The sequence below is a fragment of the Antechinus flavipes genome, chromosome 1 (assembly GCF_016432865.1).
Source record: "Antechinus flavipes isolate AdamAnt ecotype Samford, QLD, Australia chromosome 1, AdamAnt_v2, whole genome shotgun sequence".
NCBI classification, from domain to species: Eukaryota; Metazoa; Chordata; class Mammalia; order Dasyuromorphia; family Dasyuridae; genus Antechinus; species Antechinus flavipes.
In genome coordinates, this window is record NC_067398.1 from 706,337,079 (window position 1) to 706,353,087 (window position 16,009).

Here is a 16,009-nt window from a genome sequence, read left to right on the forward strand (position 1 = left end):
TCCTAATTACTCCAGGAGCGCATGGCTAATCCAAGACGGTTCCCAGCCAGTCCTAACTCTAAAGCACCTTCTGTCACTGAACTGCTTAATGGAATTAACCCAATTCTGACCATGTGCTTGCTTCCTGGTGTGGCTAACTTGAGATACCTGCTCAGTAATTGTTTTCAGTTCCTGGGCCTGCTCCCCTCCCAGACCAGTCCCCTGCCTGCTCCACAAACCTCCATCTCCTTCCTCCCTTTTCTCTCTTTTTTTCAGGGTGCACCCTTCTCTCCCAGTTCTCAAGGTGAATTGCCTCCTACTGCATATCCCAATACAAAAAAAGGGGAAAATTGATGTTTCCAGACTTGCCCCTAAATCACTCTTAGAGTTGCTAGTATATATACATAATCAAATTCAAGGCTCTTATAATGAAGCCTCTGGTCTCTAAACCCACAAGTGGCACTAAAACTTTAGAGGTCCCAGATGGGCTTGGGGGCCCTAGGAGAGGAACAGATAATAGCAGGACATGAATGAATAGGGCGGATGTAGAAGGTTGGGAAATTTCTTAATCAAAAAAAAAGTTTTCAGAATAATTTTCCACAAAAACATTAACCATCGATACAATCAATTCATAGCTTGCTTTCAAATTATTTACATTTCAATGAACTGGGGGTGGGGGGAATCAACTCATAAGATATCTTAATTTTTGAATCCTTCCCTTCTAATGCTTTGTGTATTCATGCTTATTCTATTTTTCCTCTTCTAAAGGTGGAAATTTCAAGGATCGATCCTTGATTCCGAGTCCAGAATTCCACATTTCCATGAACTAAGTGCATCCGAGACAGAAGGTTATAGCTTCACTAACTCAGAAATCAGTTTTTTTCCCCCGAAACCCTCCCCTAATTCAGAACAATTCTCCAGAGGCACAGTGGAATGAGGACACCTGGGAACCAGGCCAGATCCACCTGAGTTGAAAGACAACAGATGACAAGTGTCTGGGACCCAGAGAAGGGTGGGATTCATTATTAGACTCCAGGCCACTCCTTTGCCCCATTCCTGTTCCTCTTTTCTCTTAAGCCCTCAGCAAAGAGATCAGTGGTTATGAGCAGGGCCTCTCCTATACTCTCCAACTAAGAAAGCTCAGATTTGGGTTCAATCGAGTCGTATCTTTGTGTGCTAGGAACACCAAACATAAAAGCCTCCAACCCCCAAAGTTACCTTTTTTCTTCCCCCTTCTATACAACATAAGTTCTTGAAAACAGGGAAGATTTTGATTTTTTGGATCCCTAGCACCTAGAACAGTGGCCTGGCACCTGATAGGTGCTTAATACATGCTTGTTCATCGATTGATCCTATACCTTGGTTCCCCACAAAGTATGGATTTCTTCCGCTAATCAGGGAAAGGAGGTATTAGACACAATGCTAGGCTTTAGGGACACAAAAACAAAAATACGTTCCTCCTCTAGCCCTCGAGGAGTTTATTATAACTTTATGGCACAAAATTCACCTGCAGCATCCTACCCATGCCAGAGAAAGAAAAAGAGTTTATCTCCTCTGTATTGTTCCTAATGCCACATGGTTCAGGGACTTAAGCTCAAAGCTCACTGGTGAGAAGGTGTATCCTGAAGCCCTAGAAAGTACTCCTTGCTAAAATAAAAGACCATGATCCCCTTTGCTGAGAGCAAGAAGAAAGATTCTTATGAATGAAGGAAGCTGGGAAGGGAAGCTCTAGTATCTGCCCATTAGGGATGGGGGTAGTATTCAAAGTTAAGGGTTCCCACAACTTACCTTGGGCTGTGCTCGACGAGGAAACGCAACCTTGGGATCGATCTGAAACAGAATGGGAATACGAAGCGTGCTTGAACTGGACACCTCCAAGGAGACACACGGTGGCTATTTACAGATCCCCAATTCCTCAAACAATTATTAAGCGCCTACATGCATGGCACTGTCCTAGGTGCTAGCCACATAGTCACTAAGAAGTGTTTACATTCTACTATGGGAGGGAATACAACGTATAGAATATAAGCTTCTCGAGGGCAGGGACTATCTCCATTTGGATTTTTCTATCTCTAGTGACAAGTGCACGGTGCTTTGCACATGACAGGCGTTGAAAAATAAATTGTCAATGAAGGAACTATAAATCCTCTAAGAGGAAGAAGCTAGTGGTTCAGTAGGTAGAGATGTAGGCCTGGAGTCAAGAAGACCAATGTTTACCTCAGTTTCCTCCACCGTAAAACAGGGATCATTAAAAGCTCTAAGGGTTGTTGTGAGGAACAAATAAGATAATATTTTAAAAGTATTACAAATTATTATAAACTACTTAACACAATGCCTGACACATAGTGTGATTCCCTTTCCCTAGCACCCCTCAGTCCCAGGCTCTTTTGCTATGAAGTAAGAACTAGCTGATAACCAGACCATTACTCTGGGACCATTACCTTAGAGGTCAGCTATTCATTTTACAAATGACAAAATCCAAGGCCAGGATAGTTATGTGACGTACCCAAGATCATTCAGTTAATCAGTGACAAGTAGAATTTTAAAACGAGATAAAGGCTACGCTGGAGATTCTTCTGTCAAACTTTCAAGGACTTGCTACATTATAAAGTCAAGACCAGTGTTCGGCCGTCATCGATTTTACCCATAAACTTTCTAGAGAGGTAGGTAGGACATATCCATTTACTGCCCAGACAAACCAGCTAATATCCAAAATGCACCACCTCACATTTGGCCTGAGTACCCCAAAGAAAGCCCATTGGAGATTTCTAGACACAGGCAGGAGGGCTGCCGGTGAGTCCGGACTTCCTCCGGCTCAGTCCTCAGACCATGTAGAACCACTGACCGTGACTTTAACAAAATCAGAGCTACCTCTCAGGTTTGCTCCTGGACGGGCGTAGCCAGTTCTAGGATAATACCCAACTCTGTGTGACCAGGACAGGGAACAATCAAGGTAAGCCCAGCCCAGGCAGAGGATGAGAAGGAAGGGATTTGCTTTAGTGTTTGGCATTCATTTCTGAGCACTATCTCGGGCCCGGGCGCTGCTGATGGACATTGAAGGCCAATGGGTACAATGCAGAAAGAGGCAGCAGAGATAATGTAGCCAGGGGCCCTCTACAAAGGACTCTGTCTCTGTTCCCTGACATAAAGAAGGAGGAGGGGTAGGAAGACAGACTTTTGTCATTTTAAAATTCATAACTCATCTCCCCCTCCTCTTTCTTCCCTCCTCCCCCGGCCCCCAGCATTATCCAGCCACCGGAAAGACTTCTTGTTCAAACAGTCTAGTCCTAGAAAACTCATTCTTCTGCAACCAGACACTTACAGGCCCTGCCTAGGAAACCTGCTCACAGATCACAGACTCTTGAGGCAGAACAGACATTAAAGGTCACCAGGTCCGAGTTCCTCACTTTGCAGACGAGGAAACTGAGGCCCATGGGGGAGGTGACAACACAGGGATGAACAGGGCCAAAATCTGAATCCAGATTCTCTAACTCCAGAGCTGATTCTTTCCCCTCTACCTCTCAAAACAGGAGTCATCCGTTCTCTTCCCGCCTCCCCCCCTCCAACCTCCCTGAAAAGCAGATGCTTGAATGACCCATCTGGCACCATTCCCATTAGCCCACTGGCTCAACTGGTCCCCTGGAAAAATGACAGCTGCCCACTTCCCCTCACTAGTATTGTGATTTCCAGCCCTGCTTTTCTCTGCTTCTTCTACCCCCCCACCCCAACATTTCTCTCATCCATTCACTTGTCAATCGGAACCAAAGGTTTACTGCCTGACTGTCCGGTTGGTATAAACACAAACACACACACACACACACACACACACACACACACAGCTCATAGGAGAGTCACATAAGCAGGCACAGATTCACGGACCTACTGAATACACAACTCCAACACACCCCCATCCCCCCTCTGACTCAGAACCCAGCAAACTAAATAAATTCAACAAGTAAATACAAAGTGAAAGTCAGAACCCAAAATAAACTCCAGAGTAAACCTCTTCTCCCATCCCTTCCCCACAGCCCGAAGGTCTCCAAACCGAGAGCAGCTTGCCCTTCCTGTGTCTCCCAGGGATATCCATCTCGCCCCCTTCCTGCCTCCTTCCTCCCCTTTTGTGCCCACCAGGCTCCCCGGGCCCACGCCCACTCCCCCAAATCTCTGGCTTCCTGAATCGGGCCTACAGCCTCGGTGCATTCTGAGGACAGGGGACCAGAGGAGAGCAGGAGGCCCATGGAAGATAATAAGCAAAAACAATGACCCACTGTCTGGTCCACTCCCAGCCCATGTCATTCAGCCGCTGCCAAGAAGATGCCTTCGGAGCCCGCAAAGTTGTGGCCTGGCCTCATTTTCTCATTACTCTGAGAGGAGCCACTGGGCAGAGATAACAGGAGTTCTGGGGCTGGAGGGGACAGATGGTAATTTAACAAATTCTTCTGCACAACTAGTCATTGTTATAGGTAAACAGGAGCCAGTGGCTGAGCTGAGCAGGGAGGCCCAGGGCTGGGGAAGTGCCCAGAGAGCGTGGGGGAGTAGGGGAAGAAAGCTCCAGAGATCACACTGTCCTGTCTCACCCACAGACAGCTTCCACAGCCTCCTCCACTCCCCTCATCCACGGCCACCGCCACGGGGGGCGACCCCACGGCCACATTACCGCCATCAACATGCCCCGACCGCGGCCCCAGAAAATGCCCTCTGCAGGCCCAGGGCCAGGGGTTAAGGAGACGCTGGCAAAACGTTCTAGAAGTTTGGCTTTGAAATGAGTCAGACTCGGAGACCCAGCTCCTGGAGGACTGGGAGGTCTTCTCCCATGAGCCTTTTAGCGCCACAGAACCCATCACCTGGAACCCAGGTGGCTTTCCAGAACTTCACCCACCCACCAAAGAGACAAAGGGAGGAGGCCCCCTGACCCGAAGCGGGAGGGGGGGATGGGGAGGGGAACAAAACCTGGTCTCAGCACCCTGAGAGGAGTCCACCTACTTCAGGGAGGACCGAGCAGAACAGGGAAGGTCTTATCTGAGGCAAACACTGCTTAGTAGGAGTCAGAGAGATGCCACGGGGTAGGTCATTACCATCCTGACTCACCCAGGTTGGGCTGGGGGGAGGGTCCAGCAGCCAGGCTGACCCTAACCCCACCCTAGTTGCCTCCCCCCCCCTCCACTCCACCTTCAGTTTCTCTTTGGTATTAATGCCCAGGCTCTGGAAAGCCAGCTTCCTCCTCCCCTTCTCCAGCAGTTCACTGAAAGGGGAGTGGGGGGGGGGGGGGAGAGAAGACTGACCCTGACTGGGCCTTGGAGTCTCTGTCCCCTTAGGGCAGGTGGGGACACCAAAACTCCCTTCGGAGCCACTGGCCAAAGACCTGCCGTGGGTGGCTCACTGTCACTCACAGCTATTGAAACCTATCTAGGTTCCTCTCCCCCCTCCCCGCCAGCATCCTTACTCACCGTTTTGGAGTCCAGCTCGTGCCTGGATTGGGCCAGTACCTTATCCACCCCTGCCTGGTCCACGAAAGTGACGAAGCCAAACCCCCTGGTCCCAGTGGGGCAGAGATGGAGGAGAAAAGGAAAGAAAATCGCCGAGGTTAGGGCAAAGGCCGGCGGGAGGGAAGGAGAGGGCCGAGGGCCCAGGGGGGAGGGGGTGGGGGGGCTCACCTGGATCTCTTGGTCAGCGGGTCCCGCATCACCAGACACTCCTTCACTTCCCCGAATTGGCCGAAGTACTCCCGTAGGCCCTCTGCAACCACACACCCGGCTTCGGACCAGACCAGGGCCCCAGGGCACCCCTCCCTGCCCTTATTGGGCCCCTAGCCCCCCGAGAGTCCTCGAGGCTCTGGGGCCACCTTCGGAGCCCGCTTCGGCCGCGGTCTAATCGTGGCCCCCTTCCCTCCCACGGGCCGGGAGCCCTGCCATCAGCAACTGGGGAGAGCCGGCAGGCGAGCAGGCAGGCAGGCAGGCAGCCCGGTGTGGCTCCGGAAATCTGGCGGCAGGGACCCGGGGCTGCAGGTCCGTCGGGCTCCCGGCTCCTCCCGGGGTTCCAACCTGACTCCCGCCACCACCGGGTTACAAAAGTTTGAGCCGCAGGTGCGAGAGCCGGCGCCCGGGCGGAGTTTGCGCGGCGCCCGCCCGCGCGCTGGAGGCTCCGCTCCCTCCCGGCTGGTCCCGGGGGCCCAGGCTGCCCAGCGCAGAGCTCCTCACCCCAGCCCCGGCCCTGGGCCCTCTCTCCCCCGACCTGGCCGTTCGGGGCTCTCCCGTTCGCTCCCTTGTGGTCTCAGCGCGGCTCGGATCCGCGGTGGGTGAAGTTGGGGGGGAGGGGAGCGGCCAGCCCCAGATTCGGACCCCCGCGGGGTCGGGGAAGGGGCGCGGGCTCCTCGGGGGGGGTTCTCGATCACCCAGGATGGGGAGCCGGGTGGGGGGGCGGAGTGTCCCCGATGGCCGGGCAGGAGCCCCGGGCGCCCGGGAGGGGAGGTCCCGGGGCCGGTGCCAGGCTGGCCAGGAGCGCGCCGGGAGCGAGCGGGGCTGGGGGCGGTGGGGTGTCCGGTTCCGGGGCCGCCCGTGCCCCGTGCCCGTCCGTCCCGTCCAGGCAGGGGTCCCTCCCGCTCCCCCGGGCCGGGCCCCGGCCCCGCTCACCCTGCGTAGTCTGCCAGCTAAGTCCCCCGATGAACATCTTGCTGCGGGAGGAGGGGGAGAGACACAAAGAGCCCGAGTGAGCGGGGGCCGGCCGCGGGGCCGGGGGAGCGCGGGGCGCGGGGCGCGGGCGGCTGAGCGGCGCCGGCTCCGGGCCGGGTGGGAGGCCCGGCCGGCCCCGGCATCGGCCATGTTGGTGGCTCCGGGCGGCGGGAGCAGCCGCCGGGGGAGGCCCGGGGGCCCGGGCGGGCCGGGCCGGGCCGGGCCGTACCAGGGGTCGTGCGGCGAGTCCGGTGAGGCGAGGCCGGGCTGAGGCGCGTCTGTCTCCATCGGGACCCGCGGCGGGCGGCAGGGCGAGTGGAGCGGCGGCGGCGGCGGCGCTCGGCGCGGGGCAGAGGAGGAGAGCGGCGGCGGCGGAGGGGGCCGGACGGACAGGCCATGCTGCCCCCTCCCCCGACCCCGCTCGGGCGGGCGGGCGGGGACGGGAGGGGAGGGCCCGGCCGGGGCCAACCTGCGGGCTCCTCCCCCCGGCGCCCCGCGCGCATAAAGCCCAGCGCCTGCCTCCCTCTAGGGCTGGCAGAAGCGGCCGCGGCGGCTGCGGGGGTGGTGGGGTGCAGCTGAGGGCCAGGACGGAGGGGCCCCTAGCCAGCCCCCTCCTCTCCCTCTGAGTAGCTCCGGAGAGGAGCGGAGCCCCGAAGCTCCCCACCCTCCCTTGCCGGGTGGGAAGAGCCTTTTCTGCACCCCCACCCTTGTGCCAGGTGTCCGAGATCCCCACGCCTCGGGTTTAAGGCGATCTCCCCCATCGTGCAGTGGCCCCTGTGAGGAGCACCCCCTTACCTCCCCCTCCCCAATGCTGTGCCTGGTGGTAGGAGTACCCAGCTCTGTTTGAAAGCTCTTCCTTTTCCCCCCACCCTCACGAACTCAGGCACATGTACACACTGTACCCAGACCAGGGTGAGTGCCCATCCCCACCCCCACTTCAAGCGATCAGTGGCAATACCAGGAGAGTTCTGGAGTATTGGACCCCCCCACCTCAGACCTAGCTGGAGCTTTTCTCCAGTTCTCTTAAGACCCTTAAGCAGTCTTGCCCCATTCGGGGAACCATCTCTATCCTGCTCAAGGATCAAGGCACTCCCTCCCACTCCCTCCCTCCCCTAACAGCGCCTTGCCTCATCCCATCCCTTTATTGAGGCTGGGGCCAGCAGGGAAAGGGTTAAACAATTAGGCCTTTAGGTAGGTGGGAAGGGTCCCGGTTGCCTAGGCCTGGAGCTGCCTCCACCTGGTGGGAGAAGGATACCCAGCCCAGAAGTCCTTCCTCCCAAACTCACTTCGGGCTGCCACTGTCCTCCATCCTCTCCCGACACTAAAAGTGCACTGGGGCCGCTTATAAATCACCTTCACCAGGGCCAGGAGAAGAGAAAATGTTCTTAGAGAGAAGCTAGGAGTCTGGAACCTTTTCTCAACCTCTCCAGCCCCTACCTTGGACAAGTCCATGTCCCATGAGCCTCCGTGCCTGTATCTCTAAAATAAAATGATCAGAACTGAATGGCCCTAAGATCCCAGCAGTTCAATTTAAGGACCAGGTTGAAATCAACAGAGGTTTGGGCTAGGGGCTAGAGATTAGGAGCCAAAACCCAAAAGTCCTTGCCTTCAAGAAGCTTACATTCTTCTAGCTCCAATGTCCTACTGGCAAACCTGGCCCTGCTGCTCCCTCTACCCAATGGGACAAGAAGGTGACCCATCCCAGGTTCAAGTGAAACTTCCTTTCTCTTCCCCTTCTATCTCATTAGCAACCATCCTGAAAAACATACTCACCAGCTGGGACTCAATGACAGTCCCTTGGTGGCAGGCTGTTTTGTTAACCCTTTTCTTGCTGTCAGCCTGGAAGGCTCCTCTTCTCCCTTCTGTCTCTTAGAATCCTTAACTCCATTTAACGCTCAGCTCAAGACCCAGTCACCCTAATGGGAAGCCTCCCCCACCCCCAACTACCCTGCCTATATTTTGAACTCACTCACCTAATTACAGACTGGCTTTCTCCAACAGAATATAAACTTCTTGAAGACAGAACCTGTTTTTCTTTGGATGTTCCCAATACCTGGCACGTAGCAGACACATGCTCGTGTTTGTATCTGAGTGCCCGACACAATGCTTGGCACAGAGACCGTGCTTGACAAATGCTTCTTGGATGGAACTGAACCTGGGGATCTCCAGCCTCGTCTGGTATTATTCCCCTTGGCACACTCGACATTCCAGCCAATTGCTGGCCGGCTGCCAACGGTTACCATTCCCTCTGGTAGCCAAGCCTTTGCTCTGACCACAACTTCCCCCACCCAGGTTTAAAGGTTTCAAAGCAATTTATAAGGACTGTCTCATTCAAGGCTCACTAGGAGCCTGAGAGGTAGTAGGGACATACTGCAGATATTATTTTGCTCAAGTTTTTAGAAAGATTAAGTGACTTTTCTCCAGGCTAGTGAAAGTCACAGGCAGAATTTGCACCCAGGTAATTTTCAGGATCCAAGTAGAGCATCCTGCCAGGTACAAACTCCTAAGAGAGCTATTTCTGGGAAAAAAGAACAAAAAAAAAAGCTTGGAATCAATTTGTGAAATGATTCTTGTAGATCAGGCAATTGCTGGCCAGTCCTATACTGGGGGCTTCTTCTCTTACTCAGTTTTTCAGCTCCTTGACTTGGAACACATGACTTTAGACCATCTCCTGCCTTCCTTCTCCTCATACTAACTGAGCTCCTGTGCCTGGGAGGCACACCCTTCTTGGGTTTCCTTTAAAACTCACAAAGCCTTTCCTGTTCCCTGCCTCCTCCCCCTTCTCCCCAAGCTGCTATCTTCTAAAACTACCTTATATTCATTCTGCATAGGATCCGTATGGAGTCATAGGTGCACATGCTATCTCCCCTAAATGAAGGTAATCTCCTTGAAGGCAGGGATTAGTTCATTTTTGGTCTCCTCCCCCAAATAGAAACACGGTCCCTCACTCAGGTGGTCATCGTTCTGTCTGATTCTTCATGGGCCATAACTCATCAATACTGCCCAGAGGATTTTCTTAGCAAAGATCCCAGAATCCTTTGCCATTTCCTTCTCTGATGGATTAAGACAAATAGATATTAAGTGACTTGCCTCCGCATAAAGTAGTAAATTTCTGAGATTGGATTTGAACTCAGGATTTCCTTACTCCAGGTTCCTCACTCTATCCCTGAGCCATCAAACTGCCTCTCCTATAGTAAATACTTAATAAACATTGGTTGATTGATTGACCAAGAGAATGGAAATGACTCGCCTAAGATCCTATACTCGGTAAGTCAGGTTCTGATTCTAAGTCTTGTGACCTTTCCACTGAACCACTGAACCATACTACCTCACCAAGTCTATTTTTCATTCTCACACACACAGGTAACTAGGATCTGTTTGTGTGTTGTAACACTCCCCCCACCCCCAAGAAAAGGTAACCTTCTCGAAGAGGGGGAGGTTGTTTTTGTTGTTGTTCTGGTTTTATATCCCCATAGCCTAGCATATGGTAGGCATTTAATATAATAAAAAATGCTTTGGGGGATTGAATTAGACTTGCATACCTTCTGGGAGCTCTCTGCAGGGTTATCCTGTCCCCCCAGGCGATTGAAAAATAACTTGCCCTTTCTGGCTCTTTCATCCCTGACTCACCCACACCCACCCTTTTCACTTCCCAGCCTACCTTGGGCTGTAGCATAGGATTTAGAAATACACAGAAAAAGAGGGGGAGGATAGAAAATGATTATCTCTACCAAATCTTGAGCAAACACAAACATAGGACATTGGTGGGATCTAGCCTGGCAGAGACACGGGTGAACTCCAAAGGACATCAGCATACCGACAAAATAACCAGGCATTTTCTCTGAGTCAGAGGCCTTCTGCTGTGTGAGACTGGACATTTCACCGTGCCTCAGTGTACCCAGTTGTAAAATGGAGCGATGATATCTCTCACACTACGGGTCAGAGAAGAACGTTCTTTAAGAATAACTGGGATGGAAAAACACAAAGACAGTCTATAGTTATAGCAGTCATACCTGACTTCTCTCTTCCTGGACCTCTGTCTTCCCATCTTCAAAATGGACTCATTTAGTTCAATGCTTTCATTTTACAGGTAAAGAAATTGAGACCAAGAGCGTTCCCAACTCTATCATGGACTGTGTGACTTTAGAAGAGGCATTTAATTTCCCTGGGTCTTAGAAAGGAAGAAATCAGAAAGTTGAATTAAATGGCCTCTGAGGTCCTTTCCAGCTCTAGTTTTATGATTCTATCAAGTTATTTCTCACATAGGTGGTGAGGGATAGAGCTGGGATTCAAATCAGGTCTTCTGATTGTTCAGAACTCTTTCCACTATACCACATGAAAAAGTCACTGTGATACTGAGCAAATCGTTTTCCTTTGCAGTAAAATGGAGTAGAATTAGATCCCAGAATCCCAGAATTCTGTGAAATTCTGGGATTCTGTGAGAAGTGCTAAGTCTCTCCTCCTTCCCCCTCACCTCCATGACAAGGAGTTTGGGATGGGGAAGGTTCTATATAATCAGCTCATTTTAATGTTGAATATCTCTGACCATTAGGAAAAGTTCCCTGATGTCAAACCTAAAATGGTCTCTTCATGACACTGCCTATTCTCTCTTCTGGAGAACTGGTCCTCAGATCTTGGTATTTTTAAGAAAGCTGTCTCAAGGATCCACTCCCCTCTTTTTTATTTCTTTCTTGTTTCCTTCCTTCCTTCCTTCCTTCCTTCCTTCCTTCCTTCCTTCCTTCCTTCCTTCCTTCCTTCCTTCCTTCTTTCCTTCCTTCCTTTCCCCTCTCTCTCCCCTCCTTCCTTCCTTCCTTTCTTTTTGATTATTATTTTCCTACTCTCTTACTGGAAATAAGAAAAGAACAGAAAGCCCTTCTTAATAAATTTACATAGGCAAGAAAAACAAATCCTGACATTGCTTGTGTCTTACTTGGCAACCTAAGTCCATCATCTCTCCATCAAGAGATAGCTAGAATGTTCCATCACCAGTCTCACAGACTTCTAATTGGCCATTGCATTAATTAGAGTTCTTGAGTATTTCAAAATTGTTTTTTCTTATAATCTTACTATATACATTGTTTTCCTGGTTCTGTTTATTCACTTTACTCCGCATCCGCTGGAAAGATAGGTCTTTCCAAGTTTCTCTGAAACAATACATTTCCTCATTTCTTAACAGCATGATAATATTCCATTATAACCATGAACATGAATTTGTTTATCCATTCTCCAATGGATGGACATCCCTTTGGGCTCTTGTAAGGGTTGGCATTTGAGCTCAACTTTGAATAGAAGTTTGGGTTCTGAAATGTGGACTGGAGGAAAATGAGTATCACAGGAGAAAGCCTGTCCCTCTCCTGAGTCTTCTCTTCCTTAGGGTACACATACCCCATTTCTTCAACCAATTTTGATATGGCTTGAATTTAAGATCCTTTACCATCCTAGTTGCCTTTTTTCTGGACATTTTTGAGTTTCTCAATGCTCTCCTTAAACTGAGCTAACAGAATTGAACATAATAATCCAGATTTGGTGAGAGCCAGAAAACCTATTGGATTGTAAGCTCCTTGAGGTCAGTACAATTTCATCCTTTGCCTTTGTATTCCTAGTACTTAGCATTAGGATGTATATAATAAATTTTTAATGAATGAAGTGAATATTAATTTCTAAGGACCTTCCAAACTTGACATTCTATGAATATTGATTCATGGTACCAAGATGTAGCTACATTTAAACTTCCTATTTTATCAGCATTCTAATTACTGCCCCCTCCGTTCAACTTTGGGACAATGAAGATTAATGTTACTAAGTGTGGACTTGAAACTGCAAGATCTTTCTGAGTGGGAAAAGAAGGAAAGAAAGAAGAAATTAAAAAGGGAGGAAAGAAAGAGAAAAAAGTAGAGAAGAAAAGAAGAAAGGAAGGAGGGAGAAAAGGAAGAGAAAAAAGGAAAAAGAAAAGAAAGAAAGAAGAGATGAAGAAAAGAAAAAAAGGGAGAAACAAGGAAGAAGGAGGGAGTGAAGAAAAATGGAAAGAAAAATGAAGGAAGGAACAAGAAAATGAAGAAAGGGAAGAAAAGAAAGCTAGGAAGAGGGAGGGAGAAAAGGAAAGAAAGAAAAGGAGGGAAGGAAGGAAGGAAAGGAAGGAGGTAGAAAGAAAAGAAAGAAGGAAAAGATTATGATTCATAGTTTTGGTGTATATCATTTTGTATTTTACTTCCTTGGAAATTGATAATTAGTGAAGAATATTTTTAAGTGACTCTGAAGGTGAATTTTGTGACATGAAGGTGAATTTGAGTTCTTGAGGATTGTAAAAGTTCTGGGCTGGAAAGAACCTGAGCACGAGGAACTGATGGGAAGATCTGTGCTTTGTGGACAAGCATAACCAAGTTAGATATAAACTTGCCACGATTTTGGGTGCTGGAAAAATGGATATTTTTGGTTATGACAGCTCTCCCAGACTCTCTAGTGAAGCAACAAGGGGATAGACTGCCAATAGGAAGTGAATTTCAGTTCCTTAGCAAGGCTGTGTGCTATAATGGCTAACGGTGCTAGGCTCAAAGTCAAGAACACCTGGATTTGCTGATCACCTCTGACTTGATTTCTCTAGGCCTCAGTTTCCCCACCTTGAAAGTGAGTACAGATCATATCCTAACTCACAGGATTGTTGTAAGGCTCAAATGAAATCATCTATATAAAGTGGTGTGATATATCCACTGTGTGTATATGTATATGTATATATTTATGTCTATATGTGTATGTACATAATTATTTATAATTTATTCTCTCTCTCTCTCTCTCTCTCTCTCTCTCTCTCTCTCTCTCTCTCTCTCTCTCTCTCTCTCTCTCTCTCTCTCTCTCTCTCTCTCTCCACTAAACAATGTAAGCTCTTTGAGGACAGGAAAACAATACTTAACCCATAGCCCGGAAAATAGTAAAGCCTTCATAAATGCTTGTTGACCGATTATTATCGAAATAAACAGAAATGGTAACTATTAACCAGCATATTGACTTAACCGACTCTTGCCGGGTTACAGAGAATGCACTGTAAGATAACTTGATTTATAGCAAACATTGTCTCTTCTCAACAGCTACAGTCTATCCATCCTCCTCCCTTTCTTTGAAAAGTCCTGATTTCTTTTTTTTACCGTCTCCTTGGCATAGGATCCCTTCCCCAAAGCAGCAACTCGACTCAGGTCTCATTTAATTATGGCTTCTGACTTCTGCCCTGCATCGGGAGTGCTAGGCACTATGGAATGAAATAGACTGCCATAGGAACACAATTGAGTAGTCTATCCTCCTCCCCCAGCCTGCTGACTCCCTGACTTTCCCAATGCTCCTGCCTAATGATAGGCACATTAGCTTTCTAAGGCAGCACAAAAGTCAATACTTTGGGGAGTGGATATTGGAAATATCTTGAAGTTTCTTCTAGGTGTAATTAACCAATTTCCCAGATTTGGTCAATTAATAACCCCGAGATGTCAGACTAAAGACAAGAGGAGCTAAAAGCGTGTCTCTTTTTGTCTTTCTTTTGTTTTTGGGGGGTGTTTATTTTGGGAAACTGAAAATGCAGACCTGGGAGAATGCAAACCACAGGTCTGTAGGCAGCCCAGGGGCAATGCCAGTCAGTTGGTGGCTTCCGGTTACACTTATGCATGTCCTGAAGAAAAGGTGTTTGTACCGGCGGTGGATGCTGTGGACTTCCTGCTGGCCCCTGGGGAGGCTGTGGAGAGGGCACCGGGTGGAGGGGGAAGCCGAGGAAACTCTTATTGGATGTTGCTTCCTATCCTCTGTGTTCCTCCTCCTCCCCGGGTGGCTCCGGGTGGCCTAGGGTCAGAGCTTTAAGCCTCGGAAAAGAAAATATTAAGGATCAGGAGGAGGGAGGGAGGAGGAGGGAATTCCCCATCAGTGGGAGGTGTGGACTTGGAAGGCTGAGCTTCAGGTCAGCTAAGGCAGAGGCCGCTCAAAGTAACTTTCTGCCTTTTGGCAGTTATTAGAGTAGGGGAGTTGTCTCCTGATGTCTGGGATGGTAAAATGAGGATAAGGTGCTGGCGAGGTCAAGGTTGCTGGCTCCATCCCTGGGCAGGTCATTGAGTTCTGTTCTGTTCCTCTGCTCCGGATAGTTCCCCTAATCCCCAGCTCACCCAAGCCATTGGTGGTAAGGAAGAATGAAGAAGATCAGAGATGGCGTAACTAAGAAAAATAATAGGAAAGGATTGAGCCAGTCAAAATTTGCAAAGGTAACTTGGAGAACAAGGACTAATGGTAGAGAGTCATAGAACTCTAGAAGGATAGAGCCCATGTACTATTTAGATTCACAGAATGTCAGAGTTGGGAGGGACCTTAGAACAGAGGATGTCGGGATTGGGAGGAACCTTAGAACAGGGATATTATAGTATTATATAAAGGATATATGAGTAATAGAACTAGACAGAATCACGGACATCATCCAGTCGAACTCCCTCATTTAACAGATATGGAAACAGAGAAATAGTTATATAAAGTCACATCCAGTCTAGAACTCAAGTCTTTTGACTCTCATTATACAAGGAAGCCTTCCCAGCTTCTAAGGCACTAAGTTCCAGGATGTTATTGGTAACTGAATTCCGGGATCCTATAGCCCAGAGAATAAAAACACCTCTAGTTCTGCTATATATGGTTCCTATTGACTCAGGGTAATAGATTCTGAGTTTGTTTGGTTTTTTAAGGAAAATTTTGTGGATATCTTTTGTTTGTATTTCACCTAGATGTTTCCCCTGTTTCTCTCTTCCTTTTTTTTTTATCCCTTATAACAAAGAATTTAATTTTTTTTTAAGGAGGAAGAAAAAACTTTGCAAATTCAATAAATTCTTTGAAAACAGTCTAATATTATATGCAATACTTAATACCATATACTCTCTCCTGGTCCCAACATCTACAAAAAAATTGGAGGGAGGTAACTTCTCATATCTATATCCTGGGGAAAATCATTTGCTAATTTAAAGAAATTTTCATCAATTTTTTTCTTTTATATTTCCAAATTTTCTATGTATTTCTCTCTTCTCTTCCTAGAGTTAGTTTTTATAATAAAGAGTTTTTAAAAGAAAAGAAGAGAAACAAATTAAGCAAAATTGATCAATACGTGGAAAACTGTCTAACATTATATGCAAATTTTTACATTCATGCTTCCCTCCATACTTCTGCAAAAGATTACAAGGAAGCCTTGTTCCATATCTCCAAATTAGGGCCATGTTTATTCAAAATATTCATTTTCAATTATTTTGTAGTTGTTCTTTTCACAGTTGTAGCCATTTTGTATATTTTTCCCTGACTCTGTTTATTGTACTTTGTATCAGTTCTTATAAGTTTTTCCATGCTTCTCTATATTCGCC

At 48.5% G+C, this 16,009-nt stretch overlaps 1 protein-coding gene across 4 annotated transcripts in view; it reads right to left on the bottom strand.

Moving 5' to 3' along the window:
• Nucleotides 1–7,107, bottom strand: part of MSI1 (musashi RNA binding protein 1) — a 32,681-nt gene extending 25,574 nt beyond the window's left edge. For 2 of the 4 annotated variants that reach the window (XM_051972935.1, XM_051972934.1), the window contains exons 1-5: nucleotides 6,877–7,103; nucleotides 6,609–6,649; nucleotides 5,634–5,715; nucleotides 5,427–5,511; nucleotides 1,768–1,809 (exon numbers count right to left, since the gene is read on the bottom strand). In XM_051972935.1, coding sequence (XP_051828895.1) covers nucleotides 1,768–1,809; nucleotides 5,427–5,511; nucleotides 5,634–5,715; nucleotides 6,609–6,649; nucleotides 6,877–6,935 — 309 coding nt within the window. In that variant the 5' untranslated portion in view covers nucleotides 6,936–7,103. Of the gene's footprint in view, nucleotides 1–1,767; nucleotides 1,810–5,426; nucleotides 5,512–5,633; nucleotides 5,716–6,608; nucleotides 6,650–6,876 lie in introns of all 4 variants that reach the window. The other 2 variants (XM_051972936.1, XM_051972937.1) reach the window with 2 other exon arrangements.
• Nucleotides 7,108–16,009: the final 8,902 nt, after the last annotated feature.